This window comes from Lagopus leucura, unplaced genomic scaffold (assembly GCF_019238085.1).
Source record: "Lagopus leucura isolate 7727_CA_CO unplaced genomic scaffold, USGS_WTPT01 Super-Scaffold_100027, whole genome shotgun sequence".
NCBI classification, from domain to species: domain Eukaryota; kingdom Metazoa; phylum Chordata; class Aves; order Galliformes; family Phasianidae; genus Lagopus; species Lagopus leucura.
The window spans coordinates 1,757,674-1,775,626 of NW_024962278.1; the positions used below are offsets into that span (position 1 = coordinate 1,757,674).

Sequence of the window (17,953 nt, forward strand, 5' to 3'; positions counted from 1 at the left end):
TGGGTATTTCAAAGCTGGCTTTCAAAATGTTCAAAAATAATAAAGAAAAAAAAAAAAAAAAGAAGTCCACAAACCCAGATCACATTGTAGCTGGAAATCACTTCTGTTCTAAAGCTTTTTCCAAACTTCAAATGTCGTTTTTCAGATTTTGCTACATCACTTCTTAAATATTAAAAAACGGCTAGGATCATAAATCTTTCCAATCTAGGTGACAGAAGCAGGCTTCATCTTAGGTAACTGCTAGACCCTTAAAGCTAAATCCAAGTCAGCTTTGTGTGCTCTCTTCTGCATCAGTAATAACTGAAAAAGTACAATGACTGGAGAATCATCTGTAATCTTCAGACAGCTTAAACTCTCTGAACTTGCTAGCTTCAAATCTTTTACTACAAGCAAGCCTGAATGACCAGCTCAAGGTGAAACAACTAATTAAGTTAGAAAGCAGAGTGGAGAAGATCCCGTGCTTGTTTCCAATACTCAGAACACTCCGTGTTCTTGCTGAATTAACTCACTACTGTTCCTTTAGTCTATCAATAAGGTGACCTTCCTCCCTCTCACTGCAGGGCATCTACCAGTAACATCCAGGCTGAACGTTCCAGTCATCACCATGGCCAGCCCATCCTCTTCACACTCTATACTAATAACAATCCAGCTTATCAGAGGAGGGAATGGTCAGGAGGAAAAGGCTCCTTTATTTTTAAACATGAAGTACCATATTTCCAGTGCAGAAGGGGAAAAATAAATACTTGGGCGTTTTAGATGAACTGGATGCCAACAACGATCAGGCCACAGCAGCAAAAACGTTTTCACTCATTGTAACTTCATTGCTGTATTTTGCAGTTGAGTTGAGCCTATGTCACTGCAGCTATGCTCTGCTGGAAACAACCTTCTTGTGCTCTAAAACTCCTTATGCAGAAGGATCTGTTTTTTGGCAAAGATGACCTGCATGCAGCTCAGTAGTTTTCAGCAGCATCTATCCAACAGCATGCTCCAGCATTTCCCATCTTCTTCTCTGTAAACCATCAATAGTTTCAATACTTCCAGCAAGCAAAACACATCTTCTGGAACACAACTGAACAGAAGGTTAGACACTCTATGCCCTAAGAGTACAAATGAATCAAGTTCTGAAGCTCACTGAAGACCCATAATCATTCCATCTCTATTTCAGGCTTAAGCAGCTTCATAACAAGACACCAGATAACTTTTATGAGAAGAAAATGAGATGTTTTATACATTTGTACACACATGTATACGCACACATGCACATATAAGCACATATTCCCACAACAGAGTCCTCCATCTTCTTCTCCTCTCCTGTGCTCTGAGTTTCCCACTTTCCCCCAGATCTCCCCTAAAGCATACTTCTCTTGCTTACACGCTCCCTCTCCTCTTCTGTGGCTGTGCCCTTCAGCCTCATGTCCTGCAGGACATAACACAAGTTCCCCACAGGACTCCTATCTGTGTCTAAAGGAAAGGACCACTGCTAACAGCATACTCCCAGAACTTTTTTTCTTAGTAGAAAAAAGAAACCAAACCCCCACAAACATTGAATATTTATAACACTTGCAGTCCAGAGTACTTCCATAAATCTTACCCAAAAGACCTAACAGATTTCTAAACCAAAAAGCTGCACGAGAGCAGTAGGAGAGCAGCTTAAGACAAATCCGTGGGGATGTGGTAAAGTGGCTGTAGTGTATGAGAAAAGTCAGTCCCTTCAGCTATAGTCAGTCTCAGCATTGTGGTTTCCTGGTTTCAGCAATTAATCTGAAAAAGGACAGCACTCTTTCATACCTTACCATTTATGGTTACAGAAAGCTTCTCAATAGGGGAACTAAGTTATGAGTTCTGCCACAGTAAAGCAAACCCAGAGAAGCACAGGAAAGAAAAAAAAACCTCCGCCAGCTCCACTGCTTTATGGTGCAACACCTTTCTGCCCAACAAGTCTGTCACACAACGGGAGTTGTCCTTCCACAGCAAAGGCAGCATTTCACCAGAAACAGTAAGTATATTTTTAAGCAATTTTTGTTTTCCTTGTGAGCAAACAACAGCTTTCCTTTTTGGCAAATATAGAGCTCTTGAAAGCAGCCGTCTTTCTAAATCTCCAGCACTACAGAGGAAGCCCACCTAACTTTTCTGTAGCATGGGCAAGTTGTAACTGTATGCTAATAATTATGGAGAATTATCAGACTGCAAATACAATGGTTGTTCTGTCCACAAAATCCAGAATCTTAAGAGTTTGCAGCCCTCATAGGATCTTTGCTCTTTGGAGTTTCATGACTCTGGGTGCTCCTCACTCCATAGCATTCCTTCAGGGACCGTGCTTGATCTATCCCCAGGGAAGTTAGAGATGAACCACACTTGAACTCTAGGACTTCTTTGAAAATTACTTTTAAGCTGAATAACTCTGTACAGTTCTGTACTACAGAGAAACACAAAGCAGCAGTCCACAAAGAATTCAGAAGTGCTAAACTGATCAAAGGGCTTTTTTTCTTTAAGAACTACCAAGTATAAAAACTAACACGCATATAATCTTAGACTCCACTCATTTTTAAACAAAAGAACTAAATTCACACCAGTGTCAAAGTAGCTAAGCAGTCCTTAAGTAAATTGGTATAATGTATTTTGTAAAAAGGATGCAATTGTATGGCATTATGCAGTTTTAATACTGAATCTTACAGTAGAGCATTGCAGAATCTGCTTTTCCATGCAAATTTACACTGAGGTTCAGCACCAGTCTATTCTGTGAGATGCATCACGTTTGCAGTCGTAGGTGTGCAAAATACACTGAAAGAAATGGACTCTTATATTGCAACAAACAAGATTGGTGCCCTCTGGCCCCAGCATCACCTGGGAAGGCAGACCTGTTACCAGTACAATGTTTATAAATGCTAAGAAAGGAAATGGGGGAGAGGGAGGGAAGGAACCAAGTGCCAGAGTGAGTGCAGGTCTAACTTGAGGGATGTAAGTGGGGGGGGGCAAGTATGAGAGTGGAGCAAAGCAAGAAGAATCTACAGCACTGAAAACACTCATAGGAACTAATAAGCAAATGCCAGTGATGAGCTTAATTCTACTATGAAACACTAGCAAGTACATAAGGCATACAGCTCTGCCACAGCAGAATAACCAATACAGAACTTATATTTACAGACTCAGATTTACAACTGCCTTTTGGCTCCCGCACCAAGAGATGCTATGGATGCCCCCTGGATAATGCTGTTCCTGAGCTCAGAACAGCCTGGCACAGTCTGAGACAGAGGCCCTCTACCTCTTACCAGCTCATGGTACTGGGAACTCCTCAAGAGATGGCAGAGGAGGCAGGGGCTTCCCACTGAGTACCAGGCACATCTGTTAGTCAGAGCAGGGGACTGTGTTCCAAACCTGAGCAGATGGCATCCTTAGGATTATCACCAGCAGCTGTCAGTGCAGTGATTATGCATTGAAATTGCACAGCTAATGTACTGTATAATTTAACTAGACTGAGGGAAAAGAAATATCAGGGAGAAGGAACATTATGAGAAGATTTGGAGCTTGTATTTTCCTAATAATTATGGAGGCACCCTGCAATCTTCAGTGCAGAAGACACATTCAGATTTGCTCTTGAAGGACGGACTAAAATCTCCATTATATACTCCAAACATCTCCCAGTCCAAATACACTCAGACTTCCTGGGCCAATTGAGTCCTCAGCAGTGCTTTATTTTTCAGAGATTTAATGACTTTTTCGGAGGAAACACTTAACGAGCTCTTTCAACATTCCTCCTAACGTGCACTGGTGGGGCCAGAAGATTGAAGAGAGGAAATATTAACCTTTTAAGCACTGGTGAAACTCTAAATAAATTTTTCTATATATACACACAGGATGATCCCACAATTTCCCAGTGTAACTGGGACAGCTATGTAAACACTGTAGCTCGAGAAAAACTTGGAGAGTAACAGCACTAGAGACAGAGCTATCCGCAAGTCACACTGAGGGTACCAATTTTTCCACTCTTTCTCACAGAACTGATTAAAGATTAATCATTCTTACTGCACGTAAGAATTGCTAACAAGGCAGGCCTTCTGTTCGCTGTCACCAGGCTCCCACTGTGCTTGGAGGACCACACGGTTTCAGGGCCCATGCCCCCTCTGTTCCATGTTGCCCCCTGACCAAGCTGCACAACCTAACTTAACAGTATTAGCTCGCATGGACTGCATGGACTTTTTGTGTTAAACTCTAGCTCCAGTAAGCAGGTCACATCCATCTTACTGCAGTTTCCAAGTGAAGATTCTTCCCTCCTAGAACACCAGTGTGTTATATACAATCATCAGAAAGACAGTGCCCTTAAGAAAGCTGTAAGCCACATCCTGAGTGGTCCTTGATGTTCTATTTAAAAGCAGAATTAACCAGAGTTCTGGACAAAATTCACTACTCCAACGATAACAACTCTTTTTCTTCCTAATGACCCCTCAAAACATTTAGATATTATGCGTTAATAGTTATCTGAAAATATACACAAATAAAAATTAAGATCTCAAACTACGCCTTAACACTTTCATCAATGAAAAACACAACTAATGAGAGCAACACTCAAATTATACCCACACTCTTCCTGTAAAGGGCTGACGGTGCCTTTCTCTCGCCTTTTCCCAGCCATGCTGACCCAGCCCCACAGCTCTCCCAGCCTGGCACTGCTGGCATTGCCTGCTCATGGGTAACAAGAGCAGCCATTCACAACTTAGGCCGGTGGCTACCTTATGCTTTACCTAAACTCACATCTTTTATTTGCTCCACGGATTAGCTGAGCACAGGTGGATTTCAGTGGGTACCATGCCACACTGAACACCAGCTTGCAAATAAACACCAAACAGCTGCGCACAACTAAAACCAAAACCCTGAGAATACCTCAGCCACTGCATGAAGCCGTCCACTACTGTTTTGCTATGAGAACAAGACAAGATCTGTTGTGCCACTCACATAACATTCTGCCCTTCTCCTGCGCTGCTTCCTCTCCTCTGTGCCCAGAAACCCACACACATCTTGCCAGACTGTTTTTTCCCTACCTGTGGCTTGCACCATGTTTCAATTAAAGCGAATGCTCAAACCTTTAGTTACATCTGTCAGTAGGACACAGATCCTGAAGGTGGGTTGAACTCTTTGTGATTGTTATGTCTCATTTTGATAGCAATACCATAAAACAATAGTACTGATTTAACAGCATATGGATTCACAGCAAATACCATCAGATTCTCTACCGTGAAGTATCAGCAAGGTAACTGGAAATGCTGTTTAGCAAGGGAGCACAGTGAGATGCCAGGCTCCCCCGAGCTCTATGAGCTCCCAGTATGACACCAACACTGCTGGGCTTGTCCCTATCTATGAGTGCCAGCAGCAGTCACTGCCCTGTGACTGTGGTGGAGCAGCAGCAGCCCTCACTGCTGTCTTCTCTGATCCTGTCCAATTGGGTTTGGTGGCATCACACTCCCTGTGCCATTAAAATGCAGCTTTTCTGCCCCATGTAGTTGGATAGCAGGCTTAATACATCTCCAAATGGACAAGACCATCAAAGCCACAGATCTCATTTTAAATGTAATGCTTTTTTCAACTCTTTCGAAATAAAAAAAGGGATGCACTTCAGGCTAAACCTGAAGACACAATGGGAAAAATGGAAAAAGGACTCTACTGTGGGAGGATTTTCCCTTCATGCAGCTGTTACCAATGCACAACACAGAGCACCTCTTACTTCAGGCAAGAAGTAACGTCAAATAGACCAAATTAAGGCTAAAGACAATCCAGCTGCTCAAACTCCCTCAGATCATAACGACAGTTTCCAACTTCCACCCCCAGCCTTCCCTCTCTGCTTTCTTCACCCATCACTTTATTAAGCAGTACACAGTTTGTGCAACAAGATATTTCAGAAATCATTCAACTGCAATACTGATAGCCAATTCTAATCATGATTGTCTCTCACAAAACAGGATCAAAGACATTCCAGACTTCCTAACACCTAAATCATGTTGGCAAAAAAGCTGGTGACTGCACAGAAGCGAGGAGAGACGAGGGCCCTATGTCTGGGACTGGGAATGGTCGCGTGCTCCATGATGATGTACTTCTTTATTGGGATTACAATTGTGCCATTCTACACTAAAAGGTAGTAAATCATTTGATTATGAATACAAGGCTGTTTCTTCTTTGCTGTCTTCAAACACAATTATTAAGAGAGTCAAAATATATGTTAGTACACTGAATAATGAATAAATATTACGTTCTTAAAGAGTTCACAAGAATGGAAGACAGAAGTAAGAAAAGAGCGAGCCATTAAGTGAGGCATTTAAAGGTAAGCACACAAAAGAGGGCTAGGACCATCCTCAGGGCTAGAACCAGAGCAGACTAAACCAAAACATTTACTATGAAACCATATAAGATAAAAACCAGTCATGCTTATCAAAGCTTGAAAATGAAAAATTAAGTCTTCCATAAATGTAAAACCCATTAAAAAAAACCCATAACCATACTTTTCAGTGGCAGAGGCTTATAAGAGAAGTAATGGTAAATTTGTTTGGTCAATCAGACATATCTTGCCTCCAGATCAACCATCATGAGAAACACCTTCAGCAGCCCAGCCTACCACAACAAATACTGCAGAATACGTTGAATGCCAACAAGGTTACAATTACTCACATTTGTATTTCATCGCACAAGTTCTGCCTCTATATATAAAATCAATTTGCAAAAAACTGAGTGTACTAAAACCAAGAGTTTACTAAAACCAAGACTTCAGCAGCTCATTTTTCCATGCATGAAGATTTTGACAGAAGTACATCCATTGTTTCTTTCTTTGTAGCAGCACCTTCATACTCAGAAACCTCAAGGCATATATATATAGGCAGATATCAATGCTGCTTTTCATACCACAAAAACAGAACAGCCAGACTTCAACATTACCTTATGTAACAACATCACAGCTGACAACATTCCCTAATGGATTCAGAAAAGCTGTTCAAAGCCATGCTATGAGATTTGAAAAACATTAACAAAAGACATGTAAAAAAAAAAATAGTTTCTTAAGAGTGCTAGGAGGGGCAAAGCTCACTGCATTGGTGATGAGCAGCCCTGAGCTCTGCCTGCGCTAACCCACCAGTGGCACACAGAGATGAAGCTCCAATGTATAACAACTCATAACTGATGCCACAAAAGCATTCAAAAGCAATGCCTTTTGTTTTGGTTTTGTAGTGTTTGGACAACAGAAACCATATGCAAGGTCCTCAAAGCCAACATCAAGGACAAGGCCCTCTGCCCAAACAGTGAAAGCTCAGAGGATGAAGATATCTTTCACTACCCTTGCCTACAGGTGTGGGTTAATCTGACAGCCTCGGGACAAGAGGTCATGCTGTATCACACTGAAGATACCCTGGAAAGAAATCCAAAGGTATTCGGAGCACATTCCGTTCTCTCTCTGCTGCTATTCAACACCTCTGATTCAATGGGAGCAGTAAGAGCAGGGCGCACAGCTTTGCAGCCATGCAGCAGAGCACAAGTAGTTGTTCAGCTTTCACACACCCATGCCCATGCTTAGACCAAGGAATGCTTAAAATGCTTCAGAACATACAAGGGGCTTCGATTTTTTCTTTAAACATTACATCAAACGTTAATACTTATTAAGCAGTTGTACCAACTGATCATGAATATTTAACATATATGAATATTTAAACATATGCAAGTCTCTGAGTTGAAGACAAATGGTACTGTAACATAAAAGTGACAGTCCCAATAGCTGGACTTTCGTTCCGAGCATGTTAATGGTTTCTAGCAACATTACTCCAATCTGTTAGTCTGCAGATTTGGAGCATACATGCACCCAGACAGCAGGGAAATAGGGCAAATGTCTCATGGACAAAAGCACACCCAGCCAATCTCAGGATAGCAGCCTAACCACAGGAGTTTTTGTCAGCACCAGCATGTTTGTTTTACTCAGTGCAACTTTACTACAAATTCTGCATTACAGCATCTGTCATAACAAGTCATTTCCATTTCTCCTTCCAGTGCTCGTATGTCCCCGGCAACTCCGAGAACTCCAAAGAAGTGAAAGCACGAATAGAAACAATTGCAAACAATTTAAAAAAATATCAGACTTTCCCATGCTACTATGACCCAGGAGGAATGCAGACCAATGTCATTTTAAGCAGACTTTATCCCCCCAAAGGCCTCCTCTTCACTTTCCTTTGGCCCACACTCATGTTTACCGGTGGATGTCTGATTATTGTCCTGGTAAAGATCAGCCAGTATGTTTCTGTTCTTTCTGCTCGGCAGTAGAAAGTAAATATCTCGCAAAGACTGTTGCTACCTATTAAAGTGCCTTTGTTCTGTCTTGGCATTCTGTGACTTTTCAATACACCAGGAGTCAGCAGGTGGGCAGGCTTTCTAGGCAAACTGAATGGTGCTCACTGCAGATGCATGCTAACAGAAAGATGTTTTATGTTGAAGATATGTTTGTTTCTAGACTCCTAGTCATGTTCTGAGGCACATATAGGTAGATGCATTTCCTGTTCTCTGAAAACAACCCTAAACCAATTTCCACATTGCTACCAGACACAGGGAGAACATAAGTTGCATCCTGCATGCTATATTTGACTGGCATCTGGAACACAACTAACAGAAGTTTGTGCATCATTCACAATGGTCTGATTTATGAACCACTCAGGACCTGTCATTCACAAGAAAATTTCAGGGCATAGATAGAAATCTAAATGTATGAAACCTTAGTTGTAAGAAATTAATGTGCTGCAATTCTCTGTTGTTAAAAAAAAAAAAAAAAGTTGATATGTTAAACCTTTATAGGCATTTTCCAGAATCACTAATAGAACAGCAACAGAATTTGTGTTTCATTACAATCAGAAAATTGAAATCAGACCAGAGTACTAAAAGTTAATTATTAACATCAGCAACACTCCTTTAACATGTAGAATCATGATGGTTATTGGTAATCTCTACAGGGAAGAAGATCTAATCCACCCTTTTAAAATTCAGACTTTGGAAAGGGGTGGGAGGCATGGAGGGGGTGTAACAACATCTACTGTAGGAGGACAAAATATTTCCACAAGAAGAATTTACATCTTCATAGAACACTTTGTTGAAATGCAGTGTGTGAAGCAGTGCGTATGTACAGTTCTGATCTTTCCCAAGGCGGAAGCGCAGCTGACAGAGGCAGGGGAAATTTGGATGACCAAAAGCGTTCGTTATGAGATGGGAAGGGATGAGATCCTGCCTTTTTGGTTTACTCAAAGCTAAGGCAAGGCTACAATAACTGCTTAAAAATATATAGCTATTTAACAGGGATATATCTGCTGAAGCTAATGTGCTGTACTGGTACAAAATGAGGCAAACAGGTTTACCCCAAAATTCCTTTTCAGCAGTTGAAATATCTTCCATTTGAAAGCTTGAAGTCACTCACAACTGCTCCACACTTTCTCACACCACAGGTAAGCCAATCACCTAGGCAAGTCCCTGCCAGCTTGTCCCCCAGCCCAGCAATGCTGGTGAGCAGTGGCTCTTTCTTGCAGCAGCCCCTGACCCCCTCATATCCCATAGCTCTGGGATGCTCAGGAGTCAGTCACTTGTCTGAGAAGAGCAGATGCTCCTGATCTCACTGAACTTGAAGGCCAATGAAAAGTGTCAAGGCACAGAGCTTGTGCTGCAGATCCCAGCTCAGTTTCCTGACACCAGCTCAGGAACCCATCCATCCATCCCACCTCCTCACCTCCTTGCTCATGGTTACCCCTGACAGCAGGAGCTGAAAGTTTATTCAGAGCTCTTCCAGATTTACCTCTACCAAAAACAGAGGACTAAATGAAAACTGTTATTTCCCTCCAACATGTACACATTGCAAGTACATAAAAAAAAAATCTTACACAACCATCACAACTTCTTCCTTCAATGAAATACCATTTTCCATTTGGGTAGGAGATATTCAGAGTGAAAGCAGCAAGTGCAGGAGAAAAACACGCATACACACATTTGTAATCTTTGTTATTTTGTACGCTTTCCAAGTCCGTATTAAAAGGGCGAGGGGTTCAAATGCAAGAAGTCAAAAACTCTTTCGTAGAAAACAAACAAAATATATAGGTGTCACAGATGTCTGCTCTTATTTTAAAATAATGCATCCTCCATTAGGCATATTTCTCCTTAATGAGAAACTGTTGTAGATACTTTTTCCTTCACATGTTCTCTTAAAGCAGAAAGGTTTTTTTAGCAGCACGCCAGGTTACTGAAATACTTCTTGTAAGCATTTTAAGTATTTATTGTATGTCTGCTAAACTTGAACTCACCAAAGAGTGAGACTGAGTTTTCCTAACACTCTACAAGCTTCCTACAGCAGCACATAAGGAAGCTATATACTCCATAGGTTTTTGTTTTAACATTATTGCATTGTACTGTCAAGTCTACAATAAACTTGAACTTTAAGAAATGCTATTCTCCCAAGATGTGGCAAAACATACTGCATGGGAAGTGCTTCAATACAATCTCCAAATGTGGTCTAAGGCACAGGCCAATAGATCTGCCTCTGTTCCCACTACCTTGATGTGCACCATCTAACCTCCTCAAAAGGCCCTGCCTCCCTTTACCTTCTCCATAAGAATAGCTTAGCTTACAATGAATGCTCAGAGTACATCTGAACCTCTATGGAGTTCCTCCTCCTTTAGTTGGTCCTAAACAACTCCATATTAGAAGGTAATACTTTCGAGAACATCAGAAACAACACAAACTCGGAAAGCCTGCTATACATTACTCACCAAACCTGTGATGGATCAAGCAAAGTAGCCCAGAAATGCGTCCTTATAGGAATAGTTATGGACAGATTTGTTTAGCAAATACATGCTTATAATCACAAAGCAATCACACGAGTAAAACTTAAACAGCCAGTAAATGCCCAGCAAACAGTGACAATCTGTATGTCCCTCATACATGCCTCAGTGAACTGCCCAGTGCCGTCCGTACAACCGCACAATGGAGGTGTGACAAAAGAAGCCATTAGGGAAAGAACGAGAAATAAAATAACAGAAATAAGATGCCTCCAGAGGAATACATGGAGAGTCCTGATCAGGAAATAACTACTGATTGGGTTCCAGGCAGGTGCACCGAGCTCCCTCTCATAGCACAAAGCATGGCTGCTGTGTGTATCACACTATTACAACAATAACAGTGCTAAAGCCAACTGGGACATGAAAGAAACACTGGAAGAACAAGCATAGGTTTTATAACCTGATTAATAATTTACTTGTGCAGGCCGTTTGTATTTCTATAGGAATAACACTGCTTTCCTGGAACTGTCACAAATCCTACTTTCCAAGTGCTGGATATAGACTGTTGGGAGCAGTTTTTCTTGCTGATGTCCAACAAGGCATGGATGGCAGTTCTACTGTTAGAAAGACAGAAAAAAAAGTAATCCAGCATTATTGTCAAGGGAATTTGCAAAATACTCTAAAGTGAAGCTCATCCCAGAAGTGAGAAAATAGTTTTCTGGATAAGGTGGATTCAACATTGATCAGCTTTCAATGAGGTCACCTTGCTCCACCTTTGAAAGACAGCAACAATGGCAGCTTTAGGGGAACTGAAGGGATGCTGATCCATTACAAAGTCACCCATCTGTCACCCATGTCATTCACCTACATAAAATATGGCAGGCACGTTCTGGCGACCTCCAACAATTCTTTTTTAAGCATGCTGCTAACCAGGTCTGTTTTCACTCCCCAGTACTCAAAGTAGCTCAGGACAGATAAGACAGAGAAGACTGGGGTGCCCAAGGATCCTTCGCTCACTGAATACAGAACTGCTCATGGCAGTCGACACCTTCCAGCCGAGCAACTGCTGCCATGTTCTTGGTAGTCTTTAAAAAAAAAAAAAAAAGGAAATAAGGAAAAAAAAACAACTAGCACCAATTTGTGGCCTTAGAAACCATATGAAACAATCACCATATTATACTTTGAGCAGTTTCTGTATCAGAAAAATAGCCTTTGTGGTTAACCAGATAACTCCACATAGGAGATGAAAAACCCAAAGTCAGAAAATGTTTCAATTGGGTAAAAAATGATGGTAAGTTTTGCTACAAGGCATTTTTCTGCTCACAATGAAAGGTTGGTAGGTGGCAGAAGGAGACACCAGGCCATACCAGCTCCCCTGCAGGAGACAGCACGACACACAGCCACGTAGCTCTTCTCAATCAGAAGACACAATTGGCAATCATCTCAATCCTCTGAAACCCAAGGGCTCAAAAGGGACATCAGACGAGCTATAGAGCGAACTGCAGTTCTCTTTTTACCCCCCAATATAATGGCAAACTGTAAAAATGCTATGAAAGCACGCCACGTAGGGGTTTCTTATTGATGGTAGTGTTTAGCTCTTCTGGAGCAAGGTTTCTTTTACTATGCCTCTCTAATCCTTAAATATAAGTTATAATGGATAGCTGTAATATTAGATGTTTTCCTCCTTGTTATCTCTGGTTCTCCACATTCTCGAGCGCTTTAACAGAAAGAAACAAAAGGCAGCAAAAATCTGACAAAGAGAGGTGACTTCTGCCAAGTAGAGAAGTCAGTGAAACAGATTAAAGAAAGTGGTGACTTAATACCATGCTCTTCTTGAAGAAACAGCAATGAAAAAACATCCTGTCAAAGTTGAAGGACGACAACGTGCTCTTCCACAGCTTTCCAAAAATAGCTGTGCATCTCTTAAATAAATACAAGCAGTCTCGTTACACCCAACATTTCTTTCCCTAGAAGTGTCAGACAGCAGTCGCAGAGATATTAAGCTGTCATTCACATGCTGCTATACTCAAACCAAGACAGCTATGTTCCCTTTTCTCCTTGATCACATATCTCCATCTATAATAAAACCAAAGATCTCATGATTTATTCCTATACCTTTCACAGAAAAGCAAAGACATTTTTTTCACAGAACTGGGTATTAAAGAAGTTAAAAGCTTTAAAACAGCTGAGTTACAAGTTAAAATCATATCCTACTGTTATTTCATATATAAAATTAGGATGATGTAAATAATTACTATTGCATTTTTTATTTGTCCTTATGTATGTATATATACAGATAGCCAGACAGATCACAACAGGAAGGCCCAGAAGGACTGAGCACACTGACAGTAACACAGCGTCGGTCACTTAACATTCATTTTACTTGTTGAAATGGGCTTAGAGAGAAGCACAGAACACTGCCCAAACCATACATCAAAAAAAAAACCAAAAAAACAAAAAAAAAAAACCTTATAAAGCTATAAAACCAGAATCAGCCAAATGGATTTTTATCATCTTATCTCCAGAGGAACATAAATGAACACTTTCTATGTGGTAAGACAGTTCAAATTTGCAACACAGAAATCATGAAGGTCTTGTTTCAAGTCTCTCAGCTCACGTACGTGATGGAGTGGCTGCTGAAGCCTGAACTGAGGCCACAGAAGAAAGCTGCAATACATCAGCCTGTTCTGCAGAACCCCACTTTCCTTCTGAGATTCCTCCCACACAGACTCTCTTTGGGCTGGCTATCACCATGTCTCAGTATATAAGACCGTCATAAGACCATCTGCAGAGAACTCCTCAGCTCAAATCTTGTCTGTCTTCTCCACATGAACTTCACTACGGTATAATTTTAGAATTCCATCAGCAAGAAATATGAACACAGCTGAATAGACAAAAATAACAGCAGGGCATCTGTAATTCCTCACAGGGCAAAGAGGAGAAGCATTAGCTTGATGAACCACAGTTTAAGTTAACACACTATTTTTAAAAGCATCTATGCAATTTGGATGTCCTTTAAAAATTTTATGTTCACCTTTTTGTTTCTGGAGATGACCATAATGTCATACCTCTGGAACACAAGGTGAAACAGCAACGAGATAGGAAAGTCCTGCTTCAAAATACAAGGAAATGCAGGGACACCAGACCGTCTACAGATGAGTCAAAACAGTAGGCATGAATTTTAATTCATTAATAAATAAAGCATTATAAATAAAGCAATAAAGACACTTACATTTGTGCATGTATTTTTAACAGCGCTGTAACAATTTATGTAGCCTGTCATATATTTGTATACTTATATACACATACAAGCACAAGTTTAATTCTCATTCTCTGGGAGGAACAATCAGTATCCTTTAAAGCCAAAGGAAATAAAGGTTTTCATACCAAAACCAGCAACTATTTCCATAAAGAATATTATAGTTAAAAAACAACACCAAAAACCAAGTCTTTCAGTTACTCTTGGTAGGTTGTCAGACACAAGACAAATGAAGGAGTATAAATGCAAATGAATTGGACACTCTTATAGTTTTAAAGTTCCAAAACTCTTCAAAGTGTTTTTGCTAAGAAATACGAAACAGTGTGACAGTTGCAGAAACCACAAAGGGACACCAAAGACTGCTCCACTGTGCCCACGAGTCACATCAGGGTAGGTTAACAAGCTTCACCTAGAGTTAAGATACTACACTGGGGCAGAGGGAATATCTTTTACTGTCAGAAAAAGTGTCAGTCAGCCTTAGAGAAGTCTGTGTTTTTCCTTTTAGTTACTGACGTTTCTTCTCCTCCATAGCCACTCAAATAGTTCTTCAAGACTCACCAGCAGAGGGGAGATAATTCATTGCTTTCTTGACTGCCTTTAGTGGAGCAAAAATAGATAGCACCAACAAATAGAACTTCTGAAGATGTTAAAATAAGTTACAATCAAACAAACAGCCTGAACTTGAACACCACCATAAGGTGTGTCATACAGTCATACCCACAGGTAACTGTACTCTCACACCTCTTAGCAGAAAGCTTGCAAGAGAATGAGAGCAGCTCCGAGCTGCCATGTCGGTAAGGAGCCTCACCACTCCATAACTCACTGAAGTACTTCCCCACAGCTCAAAGAAACAGTTCACATTTCTTCATGGTCAGGTAAAAGCATTGCTTATTGTCTGACACTTGCCCAGAGAATCTCATGCAAGCAATTCAGACTGGAAGAATCAAGTCATCCTGGCAGAAATGAGATCGTGGGCCTATACTGTTGTGCCACTGCCTTCATAACAAAGCATTCTCAGCTTTCCAATATTGTAGCAATGTACTTACGGGAAATTACTTGAATTCCACCAGAGATGAGGAAAGCAAAGTGACTTTTTGACACAGATGTGAGCAATGTATGTAAGTGATTCAAGGCTGTGTCCTCGCATGCAGCTTTATGAGGTATCAGTTCAGGAAAAGCCATCCCTTCTACATCACAGTAATGAGGTCCCTTCTACATCACATCGATGAGGAAAAAAAAATAAATAGCGTCAACTGTGTGCTGTTACTGCTGATTTCAGCAGAAGCATCAGGGTTATAATTGACTCATGGCTGTTACACACAGCTGCAGCTTCAGGCCAGGGTTGCTGAATGACACCTCATTTTAATCATAGGTCAAGCAGGCACTGACTGCAGATGACCGAATTCCAGTCCTTCACATCCATCTCCCAGAAGTCACGTACTAAACTGTGTTCAGCAAAATCACAAAGAACTGTTTGGTGCTTTTAATTGCTATAATATTAGATGCTTTGCCTATATATATTTAAGTACACGTTGGGTAACTAACAATAGAGAAATCTGCAAATGCAAGGGAAATTACAGAAACATAAGGAGGTTACACTGCACGTGTGTGGCAGAACAAAGCTGAGAGCTAGATTTAAAGCAACAAGTCAAAAAGCTGTTGGGATGACATCGCACTGCTAGTCTCGTAAGTGAGAGTTAATCTAAGACTGTAAAAGGAATGCAACGCTTTCAGTAATACGCTGCCATCTCAGAAAGCTGCTCATAGGGACAAAAAAAAAAAAAAAAGCTGGCACAATCAAAGAGCCTTTAAAAAAGAACCACAAACCAACTGAACTTCACTACAAGTATTTGTAGGCAAGGCTTTTAGGAGCAGGCAAGTTGGAATACTCTGACCAGGATGTGAGCTGAAGGTGGGCTGCAGGCCTTAACAAACAGAAAGATCCAGACAGCACCAAGCCTGTGGCTGTCAGCATGGGGCACCTCATAACCACAGCTCGCACAGTCCCCACTTATTAGAAATACAATCCTAATAATTAAGGAGCTCCTTCTAGGATGCCTGATGCCCAGCTGTTTTGGAACAAGATTATCAACATGCTTGTTTCATTATTTTGCAATCTGAAAATCAGCACTCCTTAGGTGCCCATATGTAAAGAATTGACCTATATGAAATGCAGCAGATCATCATTCTAGGTGATGTTCAGGTGCTCTCATACAGCGTTGAGACCTTGTATGCTACATGTATACTATACAGCCTTAAAATATGAAGACATGATGCAAAGGTAGCACTGATTAAAAAAAAAGAGAAACTGATGACACTTTTTGACCTCAAATATGTATAGCAAGATATTTACACACATTAAGATTAGGAAAAAAAATTCTCAAGACAAACACGAATTTAAAACAAGAGAAAACAGATTGTAATTCTTTATCCCATCTTCTCAACCTTTTCAACCCAGCTTGATTCTGTACCAAAAGCAGACACCGGTATCTGAGTCAGAAACCTAAATCCAGAAATTCAGAATTTATGTGAATATCAGAAAGGAAGGTATAATTCCGAGTTATAAAAATTAATACATGGTTGTGGGGTTTGTTTGTTTTTTTTTTTTGGGGGGGGGGGGGGGGGGGAATTGAAGAGCAAAGCAACTAAAGGCAGTATATAATTAACTCTATAATACCATTCTCACGTCAGTTCTGCAGTTGAAAGAAATGTAATTGTTTACAGGGGATCAGCAGCTCCAGTGCTCCGTTCTGTGTGTTCCCTAGTAGCTGGAGATGCGATCAAAGCTGGCGCCCATTCAAGCTGCTACTGCAAAGCCACTGTGCTTCTCTCCAAGTCATACCCATGGGTAACTGTGCTCTCACACCTCTTAGGAGAAAGCTCGCAAGAGAATGAGAGCAGCTCAGAAACAGAACAAGGGAGAGACTTTGCTGGAAATGCCACATTTAACGTGAACAACAACAACAAAAAAAACAAACAAAAAAACAAATTACAAACCAACCATCACCAATAACCACACTAATAAAGAGCCAGAAATATTCCACAAATCTCACCACATGTTCTATACAGCCAATGACAAGCAGACATTTTTTCCATCAGAAATTTCACCTATATGCTGTACTCCAACTTTGGTTATAAAACGTTAGCTAGAGTAGCTTCAAAACAAAAGCTCATTAATCAAGGAGCACTGCATTTACTGTTTCCAGCACAACTTCCCTGGTAGGAATGCTAACAAAAGCCCACATGGGGCTTTGAATTTTCAAGGTCTCTTCCCTCTGCACCATGTTATAAATACAATAATTGCTTTTCCTCAATTTCCCTCATTCTCTGCCCATTCTCAAAAATACATTCTAACATATACTCTTTCACAGTCGTTTTCATCAGGCAATAAAACTCAATCAAGCCTGATCGTTTTTTTTAAGCCACTGTTCCCATCTTGCTTCTCCTTCTCATGCAAACCCATTGTATGAAGCAACCATTAACTGGTTTTTGAGGGCTAAAAGAGGCCTTTCTTCAGCCATTACTTCAGCCCTGAGACACTCAATGCTTATCATCCTTGTCTGCCTCTCTCATTTCCAGCATATTTTTAGAATCTTTTATTGCCATCTCTTATTCCCTTGCTAGTCGTAGCAACTCATTTTGCACCTTGGCCTTTCCGATTTTATCCCCACACGCTTCCACTATTTCATCTGTATCAGACTCACAGCGCTTATCTTCCCGTACCATCAGGATCACTGCCTGCCCTTTCCAGCAGCAATCAGCTTTCTTCTATCTTCTTCCCAGGAGACTCTATAGATCAGCTTCCCAGACCTGCTAAAATCTCTTTCTGAAGACCTCTGTTCCATCACACTACTGCTCTCCTTTCTCCACGCACAGCTGTGATCCCTGTCATTTAACAAGTGTCATCAACTCAAACCTTTTT

The 17,953-nt window shown here is 40.9% G+C and overlaps 2 protein-coding genes across 3 annotated transcripts in view; one reads left to right on the forward strand and one right to left on the reverse strand.

Annotated features, from left to right (window-relative positions):
- Positions 1 to 17,953, reverse strand: part of KCNIP1 (potassium voltage-gated channel interacting protein 1) — a 319,154-nt gene that overhangs the window by 283,740 nt on the left and 17,461 nt on the right. The gene's annotated exons all lie outside the window — the stretch shown is intronic.
- Positions 1,824 to 8,347, forward strand: KCNMB1 (potassium calcium-activated channel subfamily M regulatory beta subunit 1). The gene is made up of 4 exons (XM_042880696.1): positions 1,824 to 1,996; positions 5,952 to 6,124; positions 7,207 to 7,402; positions 8,017 to 8,347. Exons 2-4 carry the CDS (start codon positions 5,988 to 5,990, stop codon positions 8,284 to 8,286), a joined length of 603 nt encoding a protein of 200 aa, XP_042736630.1. The 5' UTR covers positions 1,824 to 1,996; positions 5,952 to 5,987; the 3' UTR covers positions 8,287 to 8,347.